The following is a 16,015-nucleotide window of genomic DNA, read 5'->3' as shown; positions in this document are numbered from 1 at the left end:
ACAGGCTCCTGTCCTCAATCTTGGGCCTCTGGTGGCTCAAAGGACTAAGTCTGTCTGTTATTAACACAGCTGCTTGCAATTACTGCAGGTTCAAGCCCCATCAGGCCCAAGGTTGACTCACCCTTCCATCCTTTATAAGGTAGGTAAAATGAGGACCCAGATTGTTGGGGGCAATAAAAGTTGACTTTGTATATAATATACAAATGGATGAAGACTATTGCTAACTGAGTCTTCGGAGAAGGGCGGGATATAAATGCAAATAATAATAATAATAAAAAATCTTCACCTGCCAGTGACTGGCATTTTCTTTGCAGCTTCTCCATGCATCCCTTTTCCCTATGAGGTTTAGTGGCCTTGGAAGACCCCCCCCCCCACTCCACCCTTTCTCAATCCCAATACCAGATCCTATGACAGCTTTGTTCCCTGTGCCATCCCTCTGCTAAAATCACAAGATTCAGTCTTCTGGCCATGCACACATATACATCCGGACTAGACTGGGTTGTTTTTCTGCGTCATGTAATATTTGTGGGTATATGCATAATTTATTTCTTTTGTCATGTTTATGTAGTGTATATTGGAGGTGGTGACCCTTTGAGAGCTGAATGCAACGAAGTTTCATTTTAATATATGCCGATTAGTGTAAGTTCAAGTGACCAAAGTTTTTCTATTCTATTCATTTCCTATTCTATTGTATTCCATTCCATTCTCTACTCTACTCTACTATGTTTCTCTGTTCTATTCTATACTGTTTTCTCTCTCCTCTTCCATTCCATTCCACTCCACATTCAATATTGCCCACCTTTATGAGTCCACCTTGGCTGAGTTTGCAAACCAGGGCAAAGCTACGGGGAGGGTGGGTGGGTGTGTTTTGGCAGCCTAGAAGTCCAGCTGCCTAAGGTACAAAGCGATCAACGTGCAATGCACTTCAGTCTGAAACAGTCCCCGTGTGTTTTGTGCTTTTCGGCTTAAGGCGAACCCAGCCGTTGTGGTCTGCAAACAACACTCCAACAATAAGCCATGGTTAAAGGACGGCTCCTTGATGCAACCCGTAAATCCGGAGGAGTAGCGAATGCAACCTGTTCTTGCTGTTGCATGGACCATCCCCGCGGGCGCCGGTCACTTTTCGCCCCGTGCGTTGCCCTGACGGCTCGCACCCGGAAGCGGCGCGCGCAGCGATCAAGCTGGCAGAAGTCTCTCGGCGGGCCCAGCGGTTGCCCCGGCGACTGGGGAGGCGCAGCCCCGCCCTCCCGAAACGTGAGGCGCCGCGCGCAAGGACGCGGGGGGCGTGTCTCCGCGGCGTCGTCGCGGTGGGCGGGACGGCCCGAGCGAAGGAGTCGCATCCAAGATGGCGCCGTGCGGACGTGTCGGGGCCCGGGGCCGCCGCGGCCCGGGCCCTCTGCTCCTCCTGTTTCTCGTGGCCCTCGGGCCGGCGCTGGCTCAGCCGGCCGGGGCCGCCGCCTTCCCGCCGCAGGGGCAGCCGCAGGGGCAGCCGGGACTGGGGGCCCAGCCGCAGGGGCAGCAGCAGCAGCAGCAGGCGCCTCAACTCGGGCCGGCCGTGGGCGGCGGGCGGGTATCCCGCGCTGGCTCCTCCGGTGGCGGCTGGAAGCTGGCGGAAGAGCCGGTGTGCCGCGAAGACGTGATGCGCGTCTGCCCCAAGCACAGCTGGGCCAACAACCTGGCCGTCCTCGAGTGCCTGCAGGACGTGCGCGAGGTCAGCGGGACCCCCGGGCGGGCGGGCGTGGGGGGAGGAGGCGCGGCCACCCGGCTGCCAGGCCTTCCTGAGGCGGCCGTGGATTATGGGACCTCGCTAGACTGAATTAGGCAGGCTTGACGGGACCTCGGCGGGCGTTCCGTAAGCAACCTGGCCGCGCGTTAGAGTCCCTTCCTTTGGACTTCCTTGGCCATCCTTGCTGGCCGAGCATTATGGAACACTTCGGGATCCAAAGGGTGGGTAGAACCGGCCCTGGAAGGGGGGGGGGTTAGAAAAGAGGTCCTGATAACGGCTTTTTCGGTCCTGCTGTGGATTTTAGGATGCAGCCCCATTTCTCCACCCCCGACCCCGGCTTCCTGTGCTTCCCAGAGCCTCCCTTGCCCCGCAGAGGTAGAACCGGCATCCCACCCGTGAGGTTTTGGCCTGGCCTGGGTGAGGTGGTCTAAAGGGGGCCAGGGAAAAATGCTTTCCTAAAAGCGGGAGTTGTTTCCTCTTTGGTTGTGCGAGTTTGTCCCAAAGAATCGAAGCTTGAGAAAAGTCAGGTGGGTGCAGCTGGCCCAGAAACACTTGTGGATTTTCATCAGAACTTTTCGAAGTTCATTCAAGCAGCAGTAAGGAGGAAGATTGGTTCCCACCTCCCTGGTGAATTTTAAAAAAAGGCCCATTATCCCCCTGCCAAATAAAATAGAAGAAGAAAAAGCTGGATTATAAAGGTTATTGGGGGTATCAGCTTTTCCAGTTTTTCATGGTGTATCATCTGCTCGTTTATCCTTACTTGACTAGGTTCATTTTTAACTTTGATTAGCCAAATAGACAATTGAATTTAGGCATTTAACCATAGATGTCTGCTACACAGATTAAATTGTACAGTATATTATTTTGATGTTTTGTGATGCTGTAAGAAATGATTGCAGCTAAGTTTCAACTTTCTGAGTTCTTTTGAATAGAAATTACTTAAGATTTTTATTCTTATAGTGTCCATTCATAAGGATGCAAAATATGGCAATTTGTGAAATGGGCAAGCAAAGAATGAGCTCTAGATTAAGAACACAAATCAGCCAAACTTGATAGGTTTTACCGGAGAAAGCTGAAATTTACGTTTGTGCTATCGTTCTTTGTCGATTTTTCCCCCCTCAATATTTGAATAACTTCAAAACTGTTGGGTATTGTGAAGTCAATAAGACGGTACTTTTAATAATAATACCAACATTAGGAAAAGTCTCAGTGAAAAGATTGTAATTGATCCTTTTTGACTGAGTGTAAGAATGGGAAGACATGCTTAACCCATGAGGTGAAGGTTTACTCTTCCCCACAGTCTGTCCTCAATTTTTTGAAAGAAGTCAAGACAATCTGTGGAGCAAGATATCATGTTTTGCTTAAAAAGGACACTATCTGATCACATAGAATCCTGAGTTTGGTTAAGCAGGAGAAAAATGCCTTTGTTTCATTGGGTTTACTTTCAGGGATCAAAGTCACAAAAATGTAAGTTCAGGTGAGATGGTGCTTCTTGTAAGTATTGGCAATAGCCTGATTAGCGCATTAAAGATAAAGGTAAAGGTTCCTCTCACACATACGTGCTAGTCGTTCCCGACTCTAGGGGGCGGTGCTCATCTCCGTTTCAAAGCTGAAGAGCCAGCACTATCCAAAGACGTCTCCGTGTCATGTGGCCAGCATGACTCAACGCCAAAGGCGCATGGAACGCTGTTCCCTTCCCACCAAAGGTGGTTCCTATTTTTCTACTTGCATTTTTTATGTGCTTTCAAACTGCTAGGTTGGCAGAAGCTGGGACAAGTAACGGGAGCTCACCCCTTTACGTGGCACTAGGGACTCGAACCCCTGAACTTAGGGGCCGGGATAGCTCAGGCAATAGAGAAGCCTGAGCTATCCCGGCCCCTAAGTTCAGCGGTTCAGCTATCTATTGCCTGAGATAGCTCAGGCAATAGAGAACACAGAGCCTGCAATTACTGCAGGTTCGAGCCCGGCCCAAGGTTGACTCAGCCTTCCACCCTTTATAAGGTAGGTAAAATGAGGACCCAGATTGTTGGGGGGGCAATAAGTTGACTTTGTAAAAAAAAATATACAAATAGAATGAGACTATTGCCTTATACATTGTAAGCCGGCCTGAGTCTTTGGAGAAGGGCGGGGTATAAATGTAAAAAAAAAAAAAAACCAAAAAACTGCCGACCTTTCAATCAACAAGCTCAGCGCCTTAGCCACTGAGCCACCACATCCCTACTGATTATACATAGGACCACTTAATTTAGTTTTCTTTTGAATTATAAAATGGAAAATCCTCCTAGGAAGAAAAATAAGGCTTACAAACAGGTTTTTAACTTAGTGTGAACCAGACCAATTGTTTCTAAATTCTAGATTCTGATGTGGAATTGTTTCCTATCTGTTTGTTCTGTTAGAAAAGTGTCCAGTACTAACAGTTACAATAATGTGCTGACAACTTTTATCTGCGCTGACCACTTTGGGTTTCTTTTCATTGCTATTGTAGGAAAACTGTGCTAGTCTACAGTGACCAAAAAACAGGAGGAGTCTGAAGCCGGTTTTCTAACACATTTTATTTAAAAGGCTTATTACAAAAGCTTAGCGCCTTTTAGTCAAATCTGTTAGACAGAAATGGTGTTAACAGATTCCTCCTGATTTTTTTTTCCATTTTAAAATCATGAATATGAAAACCACGGGGGTGGGGGGGTGGATTTCTGAAATCTGGAAATGCCTCACTTTCTGGCTGAACTAAGGTAAAGGAAGCAAAAGCGATATGGAAGGAATCACTAGTTACTGAGGAAATCAATGTGAATATCTGTGTACTTGCAGACAGCTAGCTCCCTTGGTGTCCAGCAGCTTGCCTACCTTCCCAGACTTTAATATAATTGCTGGGTTTTCTAATTTAAAGCGGAGAGACATTTAAAGCGATTTTCCATAAAACACCAGTTTCTCTCATGTCTCTATTTTGAAAATGCCTCAAAATGTCCTTAGGAAGTAAAACCAAGTTGTGCTTTAGTGTATCGTTTGGAAGGGTGGCCTCTCCCCCAGAGAATGGAGAGTTTGGTAGACAGCATCTCAGAAGGCTAGAAAGATGAAGGAAGGCTACCTCACCAGTTCACCGCTTGGTAAATGGTGGTTTTGTGATTGGTCACACACACTGTGGGAGCTCTTTTATGAATTGTCAGAAATGTGATGGCAGTCACTATTTGAACGCTCACAGTTTTGTCTTATTCTTCCAAATGATCCCCTTGGCCCTAAAAGTTGCAACCTAAAGCTCAATTGGTGTTTCTGTTACCCTTGCTCTTGGTGCTTGCAATACTACTAGAGGGGGCAGGGAAACTATTTTTCATCCTGTGAAAGGGATGTGTAACTTATGTTAAGTACAGCACCTTCTCTGATGTCAGTTCCACCCTGCATTGGGATGAATTGCATCCTGAGTTTTAGATTGTTCTGTTTGTTCAACAGGAGATCTTCATGAGCTTGTAGTGAATTATAGTATTTATTGTGAGTGACAGTTATAAAGCCAGTGGATTGTGTGGTGTTTTTAGATTGTGGGTGTTGTTTTAGATTTTTAGTTTACAATTTGTAGAGTTGTTTCAAAAGAACAGCATTATGTTTTGGATGTACTATCATATAATTGCAATCTTGACACATAATATAAGGAAGAATATTGCAGAGGATCATAGCAAAAGAGGGATGATATAAGACAGTAATGGTGGGGGGTATAAAATCTCCTTCCTTGAAAGATTGGGTTGGACTAGAAGACCTCCAAAATACCTAGGATTCTATGATAATAAGAGAGGCAGGTGCTCTGGCTGCCTAAATCTTTTATGGCACCAGTGAATTCTTGAGGAATTCTGGTTTTACAATTAGTTTCTAGATATGATACTTCCATGTAAACCATGAGTACAGATATGTCAGCTTAAGATATTTCTTGAGTTTTGGAATTTGTTCATTTGCTTTCTTATTGTCAGAAAGGAAGTTTAGAAGGAACTTGAATGCTTAGGGAATTGATTGCACTGAATTTTAGGGAATGCCCTAGTACTTAAAGGATACAGTTGTGTAACTCTTTTTGTGACCTGGAATTCTTAATGAAATGCCCCATCTGCTGTACTGTGTATTCTAGAATATTTTAGTAGCCATATAGTTTGTTCTTCTAGGGTTAAAACCAGTAACAAAATTTGCATGTGCCATTGGAATACTGCATTTGGTTGTCTTACAGTTTTCTGTGATTGATTTCTGGAGATCTTTTGAAGATGCCTCCTCCCTTCTCTCCATATAGAATATAGAGCAGGGGTGTCAAATTTGCGAAGACACGTCATCACATGATGTATCACAACTCCCCCCTTTGCTAAACCAGGGGTGGCTATGGCCAGCACGTGACATCTCCGGCCCACGGGTTGTGAGCTTGGGGTGACACCCCTAGTATAAAGAGATGTGTCTGCAGGTTATGTGGGGAAAAAAACCAAGATGGTGCCATCTCAATGCAGTCAAAGCTCTGCCTAGTTTTTGGTGCATTGTGCACAAACAAGCAAGTGGCTGAGCTTCGATTGCACCATCCATTGCCACCTTGACTTTTTTTTTTAGTACCATATTTTATGGATATTCCTGCTGGCTATATTATCAGAAGCAAAGTTTTAAGATAACCAAGTGGCAACATCAAGTGAATTTTGATGAAGCAGAATTAATGGACCTTCTTAATATTTGGAGAAAGACCAGATCATCCAGTTAGACAGAGAAGTCCAACATTCAGAAAGAAGCCTGGAGATGCTATTTCTCTCTTGTTTCCAAGACCTCAGAGTAGGCATTATCTATAACAAGTTGAAATGGGTTCAGTCCTTCAAAGTGTTTCTTATTAGGATTTAATATGAAATGTGCTTCATATAGGAAATCTTACATGTAACGACAGTTTTATGAACTGAAGAGAGAGACTTCTAGACTTCTGTCATTCTACAGCTGAAGCCTCAGAGAATGGAAGAGCGTTCGTTCTGATGTTGGTCTTTCCAACATTTTGTAACATTTAATCCAGCTGTCCATAAATTGCAACTGCCAGATACGTTGGACAACAACTCCTAAATTCTCTTGCTGTTAAATGGGGATCAGTGGCAATCTTCACATGAGAAAGGGATACAGAATACAGAATAGCAGAGTTGGAAGGGACTGCGGAGGTCTTCTAGTCCAACCCCCTGCTTTGTGTCAGTTCCATGTCATTTGGTTCTTACAAAGTGCTCAGGAAAGGATTATGGAAAATCTGAAAAAGTTTAAATGTGTTCTTATCTCATTAGATTATATAAACGTCAGATATTAAAGTAAAATAGATTTATTTCATCTCTGCACGTGAAGTTGGATTCAGATTGAGCCCTGCCTAAAGTAAACCCTCTGAAATAATTGGCTCTAGATTCATTTAACAATAATACTTTATTAAACTTGTATGCTACATGAACTGAACAAGTCACAACAACCAGACATTAAAAATTACCAATAAAATCAATAAAAGATAAAAGATGGGCAAGCCTGAGGAAGCAAGCGGTCTCTCTCCTTCTCCAAAGGGCTGGGTGGAGGGCCAGATCTTCACAGCTCATTTGATCAACAGCAGCGTCAGGGCCATCTGGATTGAGAGGGGGGTGGGGACAATGACTTTATTCCAGAGGGCAGGCACTGCTACAGAGAAGGTGAACTTCTCGGGTCCTGATAGATGACATAGTTTAATTGAAGGAGCCTGAAGTACCCTAATTCTGCATGATTGAATCAGTGTGGTATATACTGTTGAAGATGTTAGTCCTTTCAGGAACCAGGCTCTGTGCCTTGTAGCCCTTTCTGGGTAACAAACAATACCTTGACTTGCACCTTCTGGAGCAGTTGAAGCTTCTGGGTGGTCTTTAGGGACAGCAAGTCTATTCTAGGTTTGTAAATCACCGAAACCCAGAGAATGATTACTTACTTTGTTGTGGATTTATGATTTTCAAAACCTATGCAAGACCTTTGTTTTAAAATTTCCCCCTTGTTTTTTCCAGTATGACTCAAGTTATATGTTAACACCATTTGAGAGTATATTAGTTTGTATTGCCTTGTATCTTTTTAAAAAGTTTGTTATATAATAGTTTTCATCTTTTTTCATTATTCAATAACTTTTATTGAATTCAGAAATGATCTAGGAGTAATTAATCTTATTAAATGAAAATTCTCACTAAATATTTATACAGTTATGCTTACCTGTTGCTGTTCCTGTCATCTCCCATGCCCCATATTTTTAATTGTTATGACTTAAGATATTAAAACATTTGCCATGATTTTGAAAAGTTCCAGAGAGGTATTATATCACCATGCAGGAAGCAACAATCCATTTAGATGGTCTTAAGTTGGTGGGATAGTTTGGATAAAAGCATAAAACATGAGTTTGATTTCTTACTTGCCTGGATGCAGTACTTATTTTTCTACAGATAGGATTCAGTATCATTCACCGCAACACACATTACGCCCAGATTCTGCTGCTTCTAATCTCAGGCCATAGTTCATCGTCTTCTGTTTTTTTCTCCTCTAAGTTAGGAGATGCATCGGCATTCTCAAATTCTGATGAATCAGGAAGGCACTGCCTAAATAGTTCAATTTTTATGGCTTCTGGTCTTGTCCTTCATGCTGTGATCAGTTTTGTTGGTAGTATTTGGGAAACAGCTGTAGATTAAATTAAGCTTTAGTCTTGCAGGCAAAACAGGCAAAGGTTGGAGTTACCATCTGAATAATAACAGAGTTTACAGAGCTTTCTTTAATCTGCAGTTCAGTTTATGAATGAGAAAAAGCAGCAAGACTTAGGGACAGCCTCTTTCCCTGCATCCAACCATAGAAGAGGCCACCTGGTTTCTTAAGCCTGTTTCCAAGCACACAATTAAGAATACCTAGACTCTGTCTTCTGTGCCAAGAAGAGGAATACCCCAGTTCTTAATTCCTTTTCAGTTCAATAAATCTCAAATCGGCTTGAGTCAAGAATGCGAACACTGAATTAGATCACTGTGTCCCCTGCTAAGTACTGTTTGTAAAAATGCTCATTTTTAAAAACCCTTTTCTGTAAATAATATGCTCTTTTAAAATATGGAAAAGTCTATCAGCCCTTTAAACTATTGTGTGGCTGGCATATAGTTCTTGATTGTGGCTTGTGTGGTTCTGCCATGCTTTAAAGTTTAAGTTGTACTTGCCAGGATAAATAGCTAACTGAAAGACTAAAATGGCAAGTAACAAGGAAATGCAGGGAAACTAAAATAACAGTGAAGCATATAGAGCTTTAGCTTAAGAAATACACGCTGAGAGATCAGAATAGAAAGGCTTTGTTTAATAAATAAAAATGCCAAGTTTTCAGTTACTACATTAGGTAAAATCCAGTTTTTGTGAAGACAAAAATGAAAAATATACATTGACATAGTGGAGTACAAGTAGTTCTTGGTTTATGACTGATCATTTAGTGACCATTTGAAGTTACGACAGACTTTCTGGGAATATCTATGACCTGGTTGCAAAGTTCTGACAGCGTCCTCCCCTTGTGGTCTCCCTTCCCTCCCCACCCTCTGAGCATCTGATGTGAGTACGTGTTGGGTGCTCAGCAACCAGCCTGCATATATGACCATTTGCAGCAACCTGCAGTCGCATGGCTGGGCTTTACAAGGTGTTTTTTTTTTTTTTGCTGAAAACTGGTATTTATTTCCTATTTTTGATCAAAACGTCCCACAGCAAACGATGGGTTTGCCTTCCAACTGTGACATTCACTTTACAACTGATGCAAAAAAATTCATAAAATTGAGCTGGTCACATAGGTGACTCATTTTTATGACTTACAACTTATGATCATAATGGGCAGACTCCATTACGGTTGTAAGTTGGGGACTATCTGTATTTGTTGATTTTGCATCCTCCCCCTTTTTTTTGAGTGCTCAAAGCAAGTTTAGTATGGCTTTCTTTTTTATCTACACAACAGCAGCTTTGATCTCTTATCGAGTGTACATGGTGCAGCAGGGAACTAGAACTCACACTCTCCTAGTTTCTAGTCCAATATTTGAACCACACTGCCATGCTGGTTTTTGGGCTGAAGGGAGTGACATGAAGATAGATTTCAACTCGAGTCCCTCTAATCCTAATCCTAATCCAATAATTAATACAGATACAATAAAAACATTAAAAAATGTGTTTCATTAGAAGTCTTTCTTAGTGGTATATTTCCTCTAAATGTTATGATTTAGGATATTTGTTGAAGCCTTTCATACTGATTTGCTGCAACCATTTGAATAGTTGTTATGTTCATTTATAATAAATTTAGAGAGTTTTATTTCCTAGGAGACAGCTATAGGAATTGTTTGTGTTACCAGATAGGAACTAAATAGATGGACATAAAAAGGGAATGTATATGAAACGTCTAGACGAAAATATTTAACACTAGTTCACATTTATATTTGACTTTGCACTAGTAGGTAAATCCAGATGTCAATCCCAGCCAGTGTAGCTGGTGGCAAAGGATGGTTTTACTTGAAAACATCTGGAAGACACCCCAGTGTCTAGCTCTGGCTGAGAAGAAAGCGCTCTGTTATCACTGATAAATTTTTAGGAGATGGGCTGTTGATGAGAATTGAGTCTGTAAGTCTTCATTTGATCTTAGATCAATAAACATGCTGAGCCTGAAGGCTGTTTGTGTAATTTATAGTCGTGCAGGTGTGAATACAATGGAGGACTGTTAAGGATGCTTCTTTTCCTCGGAGGGAACCGGCATAATGAAATATAAGTCCTTAAGAAGTCCCACTGTCCTCCCTCCTTTGGGAAGATCAGAAGCATCGATGTAGAATTAAAAGGGCTTTCTTTGCTGCATTTCGTGTTCTGCTTTGTGCCGCAGAGACAGACAAGATTTCTGGATGAGCTCTTTTCATAGAAGTGTCCTTATTTCAAAGCATTACTGACCCAATGAAGGAGTTACATATTGATCACAGATGCATAAACATTAACCTAATGAAAATAATGAAGATGATAACCCAATGTGAAACAACGATAGGAATTTCAAAAAGTATTTATTGCATTTGTGCTATCTCTTTATCCCGTGATCTCTTTCCTGCTTTACAGTTTGTCTTTCAGCAACCCTCATTCTACTCTAAGATTTGAAGATTGACCATTAGCTGTGATCTTCCTACGCGTGGAGGGAGCATTAATAATAATAAAAAAGATTTCTCAGTTGCTGTATCAGACAGGAACGTCTCATTCTGGGAATTGTCACTGCGGAAAAAAGTTCTAGGGGGGTTAAGCAAAATTGGGACCAGTAGCAGTGTTCCCAAATGTGGGATGTTCCCAGATGCGGCACACAACAGTTTTGTGTGTCTGCAAAAGCTCTCTGCATGTGCCTTAAACAGATCTTTACATACTGTACTTATACTTGCAGCTGAGTAGAGAGTTTGGAAAATCCTTGTATGAGTCCCCATTGTTCTTTTAGAACTGACATTTTGTTTATTTGTTGCACAAAGAACACTGGTTCAAAATGGTTTGTGAGTTTATTTGCTTTTTTTAAAAAAATACTTTGGCTTTCTTGCTCACTTTGTGATCAGACAGACATTATCATTTATTGTCTGCCTGGAAATTGCAGTAACCAGATGGCACCTGGAGTTCTTCAGCAATATCACTAGAATAGTTTCAGTCATTAAGCAGTTAGTACAGCTGTTTAGCTCATTAGTTAAGGCTCATTAATGAGTACCTCCCAATAAAAATGTAGTAAACAGGTAGTTACCTCTTTCCAACAGAGCCTGAACAGGATGTGGGCAACCCTGCTGGAGCTGTCAGAGCTCAGACCAAGATGGCTGAGGCTTCCCAGGTCTGCCTCTTACAGAGACTCCAACCAGGCCGGAAGGTGGCCTCAAACAGGATGCCTTCCCTATCTCTCTCTCTCTCTCTCTCTCTCTTTTTAAAGAGAAACTTAGTTAAGCAGATCATCCCTACCTCTGCATTTTTGTAACCAGAGTGTAATAAATAGCTGCGGTGATGAGTCATGCTTATGTTTTAACTGTGGAGCCTTGAGCGCCTGACTGGTTTTATACCAAGCTAGCTTCAGCGCTTCCATTATATTTGCATACTCAGTTTTTGAATACCTATCTTAGAAAAGCCGTTCATGGAATCAGTCTTGCAATGCAGGGGAGTCTGCTTTTGCTTTCTAGACCTGGCAGGGGAGGCAAGCAGTTAAGATCAGAGAGTCTGACCGTTTGAGGAAATAGACTGAAAGTAAAGGCTGAGATTATAGGTAACTACAGAAAGCTACTGGCATCATACATACACACACGTGTATATGTTCTGTGTTCTGCAACTATTATGCTGTTCCCTTTTGGCGTAGGCAATATTATGCAAAGTGCGGAAAGACTGTCTGAAATAATAAACACACTAACCTTAAGAAAAAGATGGGCTGCTAAATCTAGTTTACATCAACGTTATTAACTGTGCATACCTCTTTCTATCCTCGCAAACCATCCTTGCTTCTACCGTGCCCATGCAGCACTTTTTAAAAAAAGAGATGTCACACTTGTCATTATACATCTGTATATATAGAAGATGCTCCCCAGAAAGCAACAGACTCGGTTGGCTTTTTTGTTTTCTGCATTATTAAATGTGTGTGTAGGTCTTTGGAAGTCTCAGCGTTCTTGTTAACTAGACGGTAGTCCCTGCACAAGCCTGTTTTGTCCCAAAAAATAGTCACTACAATTTGCCTGGGATTCTGGCCTGGCAGCATAAAATATTTCTGATTTAAGCAAAACTTTCAAATTAAAATGAGGATGCAGAGAACGTGAGGTTGTGATCTGGTGGTTGAGAAAAGGCTTTTGCTGAGACGACTTCCGGTGTCCAGTGGCAACGGTCGCCTGGAGGCTCCCCCTGCCCCCAGTGCCCGAATCCGGCCGCCGCCGAGGCCCCTAGGGGCCAGGTGTTCCGAAAAGGACACCTGCCGCACGGACGGCTCGCCAGGGGTCTCCCAGCCGACATACAGGACTGGGGGGACCGATGCTGGCGCGGCCTAGGCTCGGCAGGGTTCGGAGGCCACAGGCCACGCCATTACTTTGGTCGCCGCTTGGGCGCTGTGCCCGGTGACACCGGGGCTTTGGATTTATAACTGCAGCAGCCTGGTGGTGAACAGGGAACGGAGAAGAATTGAGGAATGGAGAAGGGAAGGGGATATCGGTAAACGCGAGTGGAGTGCTCCGGAGTGCGGGGGGGTTTTTCTCCCCTGCGGCTGGAAGGAGCACGAGTTATTCTGGAGAGAGGAGAACTTAAAATAAGAAGATTACCGGTTTTGTGGAGCTCTGGAGAGAAGAGGTGATGGAGAAATTTAGGAGGGAGGGTTTGAGGCCCCCCCTCCCTCTGGGGAACAATGGTGGCGTCCAGCTTCCGCCTTCACTATGAGAATCTTGATGACATCACTTCCCTTCGGCTTCCTGGTTGACTAACTGTACTCTGGACTCGTTGCTCCTGTGAGTGCCCCCTGGTGGATCCGGAGGAAATTACAAGGATACTGTGCTTGCCTGAGGATTTTGGAAAATTTTTTTTTTAAATGGCAAAAGGTCAGAGACCAACTGCTGGAGAGATGGAGAGAATTCTGGAAAAGTTATCCAATATGGACAAGAAACTGGATGATTTGCAAAGAGGCCAAACGGAAATAAGAGCAGAAATTGTGACTATCCAAAAGGATTTAAAGGATACTCAACAAGTCTCAGCAGAAAACAAGCAGAAAGTGGAAGGTCTGGAGGGTGAGATGCGGCAGTGCAGAAAAGAGAGGAGGCTTCCCAGGTCTGCCTCTTACAGAGACTCCAACCAGGCCGGAAGGTGGCCTCAAACAGGATGCCTTCCCTATCTCTCTCTCTCTCTCTCTCTCTCTTTTTAAAGAGAAACTTAGTTAAGCAGATCATCCCTACCTCTGCATTTTTGTAACCAGAGTGTAATAAATAGCTGCGGTGATGAGTCATGCTTATGTTTTAACTGTGGAGCCTTGAGCGCCTGACTGGTTTTATACCAAGCTAGCTTCAGCGCTTCCATTATATTTGCATATTCAGTTTTTGAATACCTATCTTAGAAAAGCCGTTCATGGAATCAGTCTTGCAATGCAGGGGAGTCTGCTTTTGCTTTCTAGACCTGGCAGGGGAGGCAAGCAGTTAAGATCAGAGAGTCTGACCGTTTGAGGAAATAGACTGAAAGTAAAGGCTGAGATTATAGGTAACTACAGAAAGCTACTGGCATCATACATACACACACGTGTATATGTTCTGTGTTCTGCAACTATTATGCTGTTCCCTTTGGCGAGGCAATATTATGCAAAGTCTTGGAAAGACTGTCTGAAATAATAAACACACTAACCTTAAGAAAAAGATGGGCTGCTAAATCTAGTTTACATCAACGTTATTAACTGTGCATACCTCTTTCTATCCTCGCAAACCATCCTTGCTTCTACCGTGCCCATGCAGCACTTTTTAAAAAAAGAGATGTCACACTTGTCATTATACATCTGTATATATAGAAGATGCTCCCCAGAAAGCAACAGACTCGGTTGGCTTTTTTGTTTTCTGCATTATTAAATGTGTGTGTAGGTCTTTGGAAGTCTCAGCGTTCTTGTTAACTAGACGGTAGTCCCTGCACAAGCCTGTTTTGTCCCAAAAAATAGTCACTACAATTTGCCTGGGATTCTGGCCTGGCAGCATAAAATATTTCTGATTTAAGCAAAACTTTCAAATTAAAATGAGGATGCAGAGAACGTGAGGTTGTGATCTGGTGGTTGAGAAAAGGCTTTTGCTGAGACGACTTCCGGTGTCCAGTGGCAACGGTCGTCTGGAGGCGCTTCTCCTGCCTCCAGTGCCCGAATCCGGCCGCCGCCGAGGCCCCTAGGGGCCAGGTGTTCCGAAAAGGACACCTGCCGCACGGACGGCTCGCCAGGGGTCTCCCAGCCGACATACAGGACTGGGGGGACCGATGCTGGCGCGGCCTAGGGTCGGGGGGGTTTGAGGCCACAGGCCACGCCATTACTTTGGTCGCCGCTTGCCGCTGTGCCCGGTGACACCGGGGCTTTGGATTTATAACTGCAGCAGCCTGGTGGTGAACAGGGAACGGAGAAGAATTGAGGAATGGAGAAGGGAAGGGGATATCGGTAAACGCGAGTGGAGTGCTCCGGAGTGCGGGGGGGTTTTTCTCCCCTGCGGCTGGAAGGAGCACGAGTCATTCTGGAGAGAGGAGAACTTAAAATAAGAAGATTACCGGTTTTGTGGAGCTCTGGAGAGAAGAGGTGATGGAGAAATTTAGGAGGGAGGGTTTGAGGCCCCCCCTCTGGGGAACAGTGGTGGCGTCCAGCTTCCGCCTTCACTATGAGAATCTTGATGACATCACTTCCCTTCGGCTTCCTGGTTGACTAACTGTACTCTGGACTCGTTGCTCCTGTGAGTGCCCCCTGGTGGATCCGGAGGAAATTACAAGGATACTGTGCTTGCCTGAGGATTTTGAAATTTTTTTTTTTAAATGGCAAAGGTCAGAGACCAACTGCTGGAGAGATGGAGAGAATTCTGGAAAAGTTATCCAATATGGACAAGAAACTGGATGATTTGCAAAGAGGCCAAACGGAAATAAGAGCAGAAATTGTGACTATCCAAAAGGATTTAAAGGATACTCAACAAGTCTCAGCAGAAAACAAGCAGAAAGTGGAAGGTCTGGAGGGTGAGATGCGGGCAGTGCAGAAAAGAGAGGAGACGACAGGCAATGCTGTGCTTGGACTACAGATGGATAAAATGTCTTATTTCCTTAGGTTTCAAAATTTGGAAGAAGTGGACCAAGAAGATTTGAGAGATGTTGTGACTAAATTGTTGGGAGAATTTCTTGGGAGAGGTGTTGACTTTATGAATTGGGATGTGGATCGAGTTTATAGAGTTAATTCACAATATGCACGCACGCATGCAGTTCCCAGAGAGGTTCATGTCAAATTTGTGAGAAGAGAGACGAGAGATGAAATTCTTAGAAAACATAGGAGTGGGGCACTGACTTATAGGGGCAGGGAGATAGCCATTCTGAGGCAGATTCCCAGACAGGTACGTGAAATGAGAAAGAAATATTACTTTTTGTCAAGCAAATTGTACCAGAAGGGAGTAGGCTTCAGATGGCTGATGCCAGAGGGATTGATGATTTTCCGGGAGGGCATTACCAAAAAAATTAGTACAATTGCGGAGGCTGCGGCCTACGTGGAGGAACACAAAGCCCTCCTGGAATTAGATGACCCAGGAATTGAAGAAGGGGAGGTTATAGACCATGGGGCGGAGGCGGCTGCCGCTGTTGCGG

General features: G+C 43.7%; 1 protein-coding gene across 1 annotated transcript in view; it reads left to right on the top strand.

Moving 5' to 3' along the window:
* Window positions 1-1,307: 1,307 nt before the first annotated feature.
* The window catches only part of GLG1 (golgi glycoprotein 1), a 94,719-nt gene continuing 80,011 nt past the window's right edge, over window positions 1,308-16,015 (top strand). Inside the window, exon 1 of the mRNA XM_058155618.1 lies at window positions 1,308-1,711. Coding sequence (XP_058011601.1) covers window positions 1,346-1,711 — 366 coding nt within the window. The 5' untranslated portion in view covers window positions 1,308-1,345. The remainder of the gene's footprint in view (window positions 1,712-16,015) is intronic.

This window comes from Ahaetulla prasina, chromosome 12 (genome assembly GCF_028640845.1).
Source record: "Ahaetulla prasina isolate Xishuangbanna chromosome 12, ASM2864084v1, whole genome shotgun sequence".
NCBI lineage: Eukaryota > Metazoa > Chordata > Lepidosauria > Squamata > Colubridae > Ahaetulla > Ahaetulla prasina.
The sequence above is the reverse complement of the archived record's forward strand: the minus strand, read 5'-3'. Positions and strand labels throughout refer to the sequence as shown.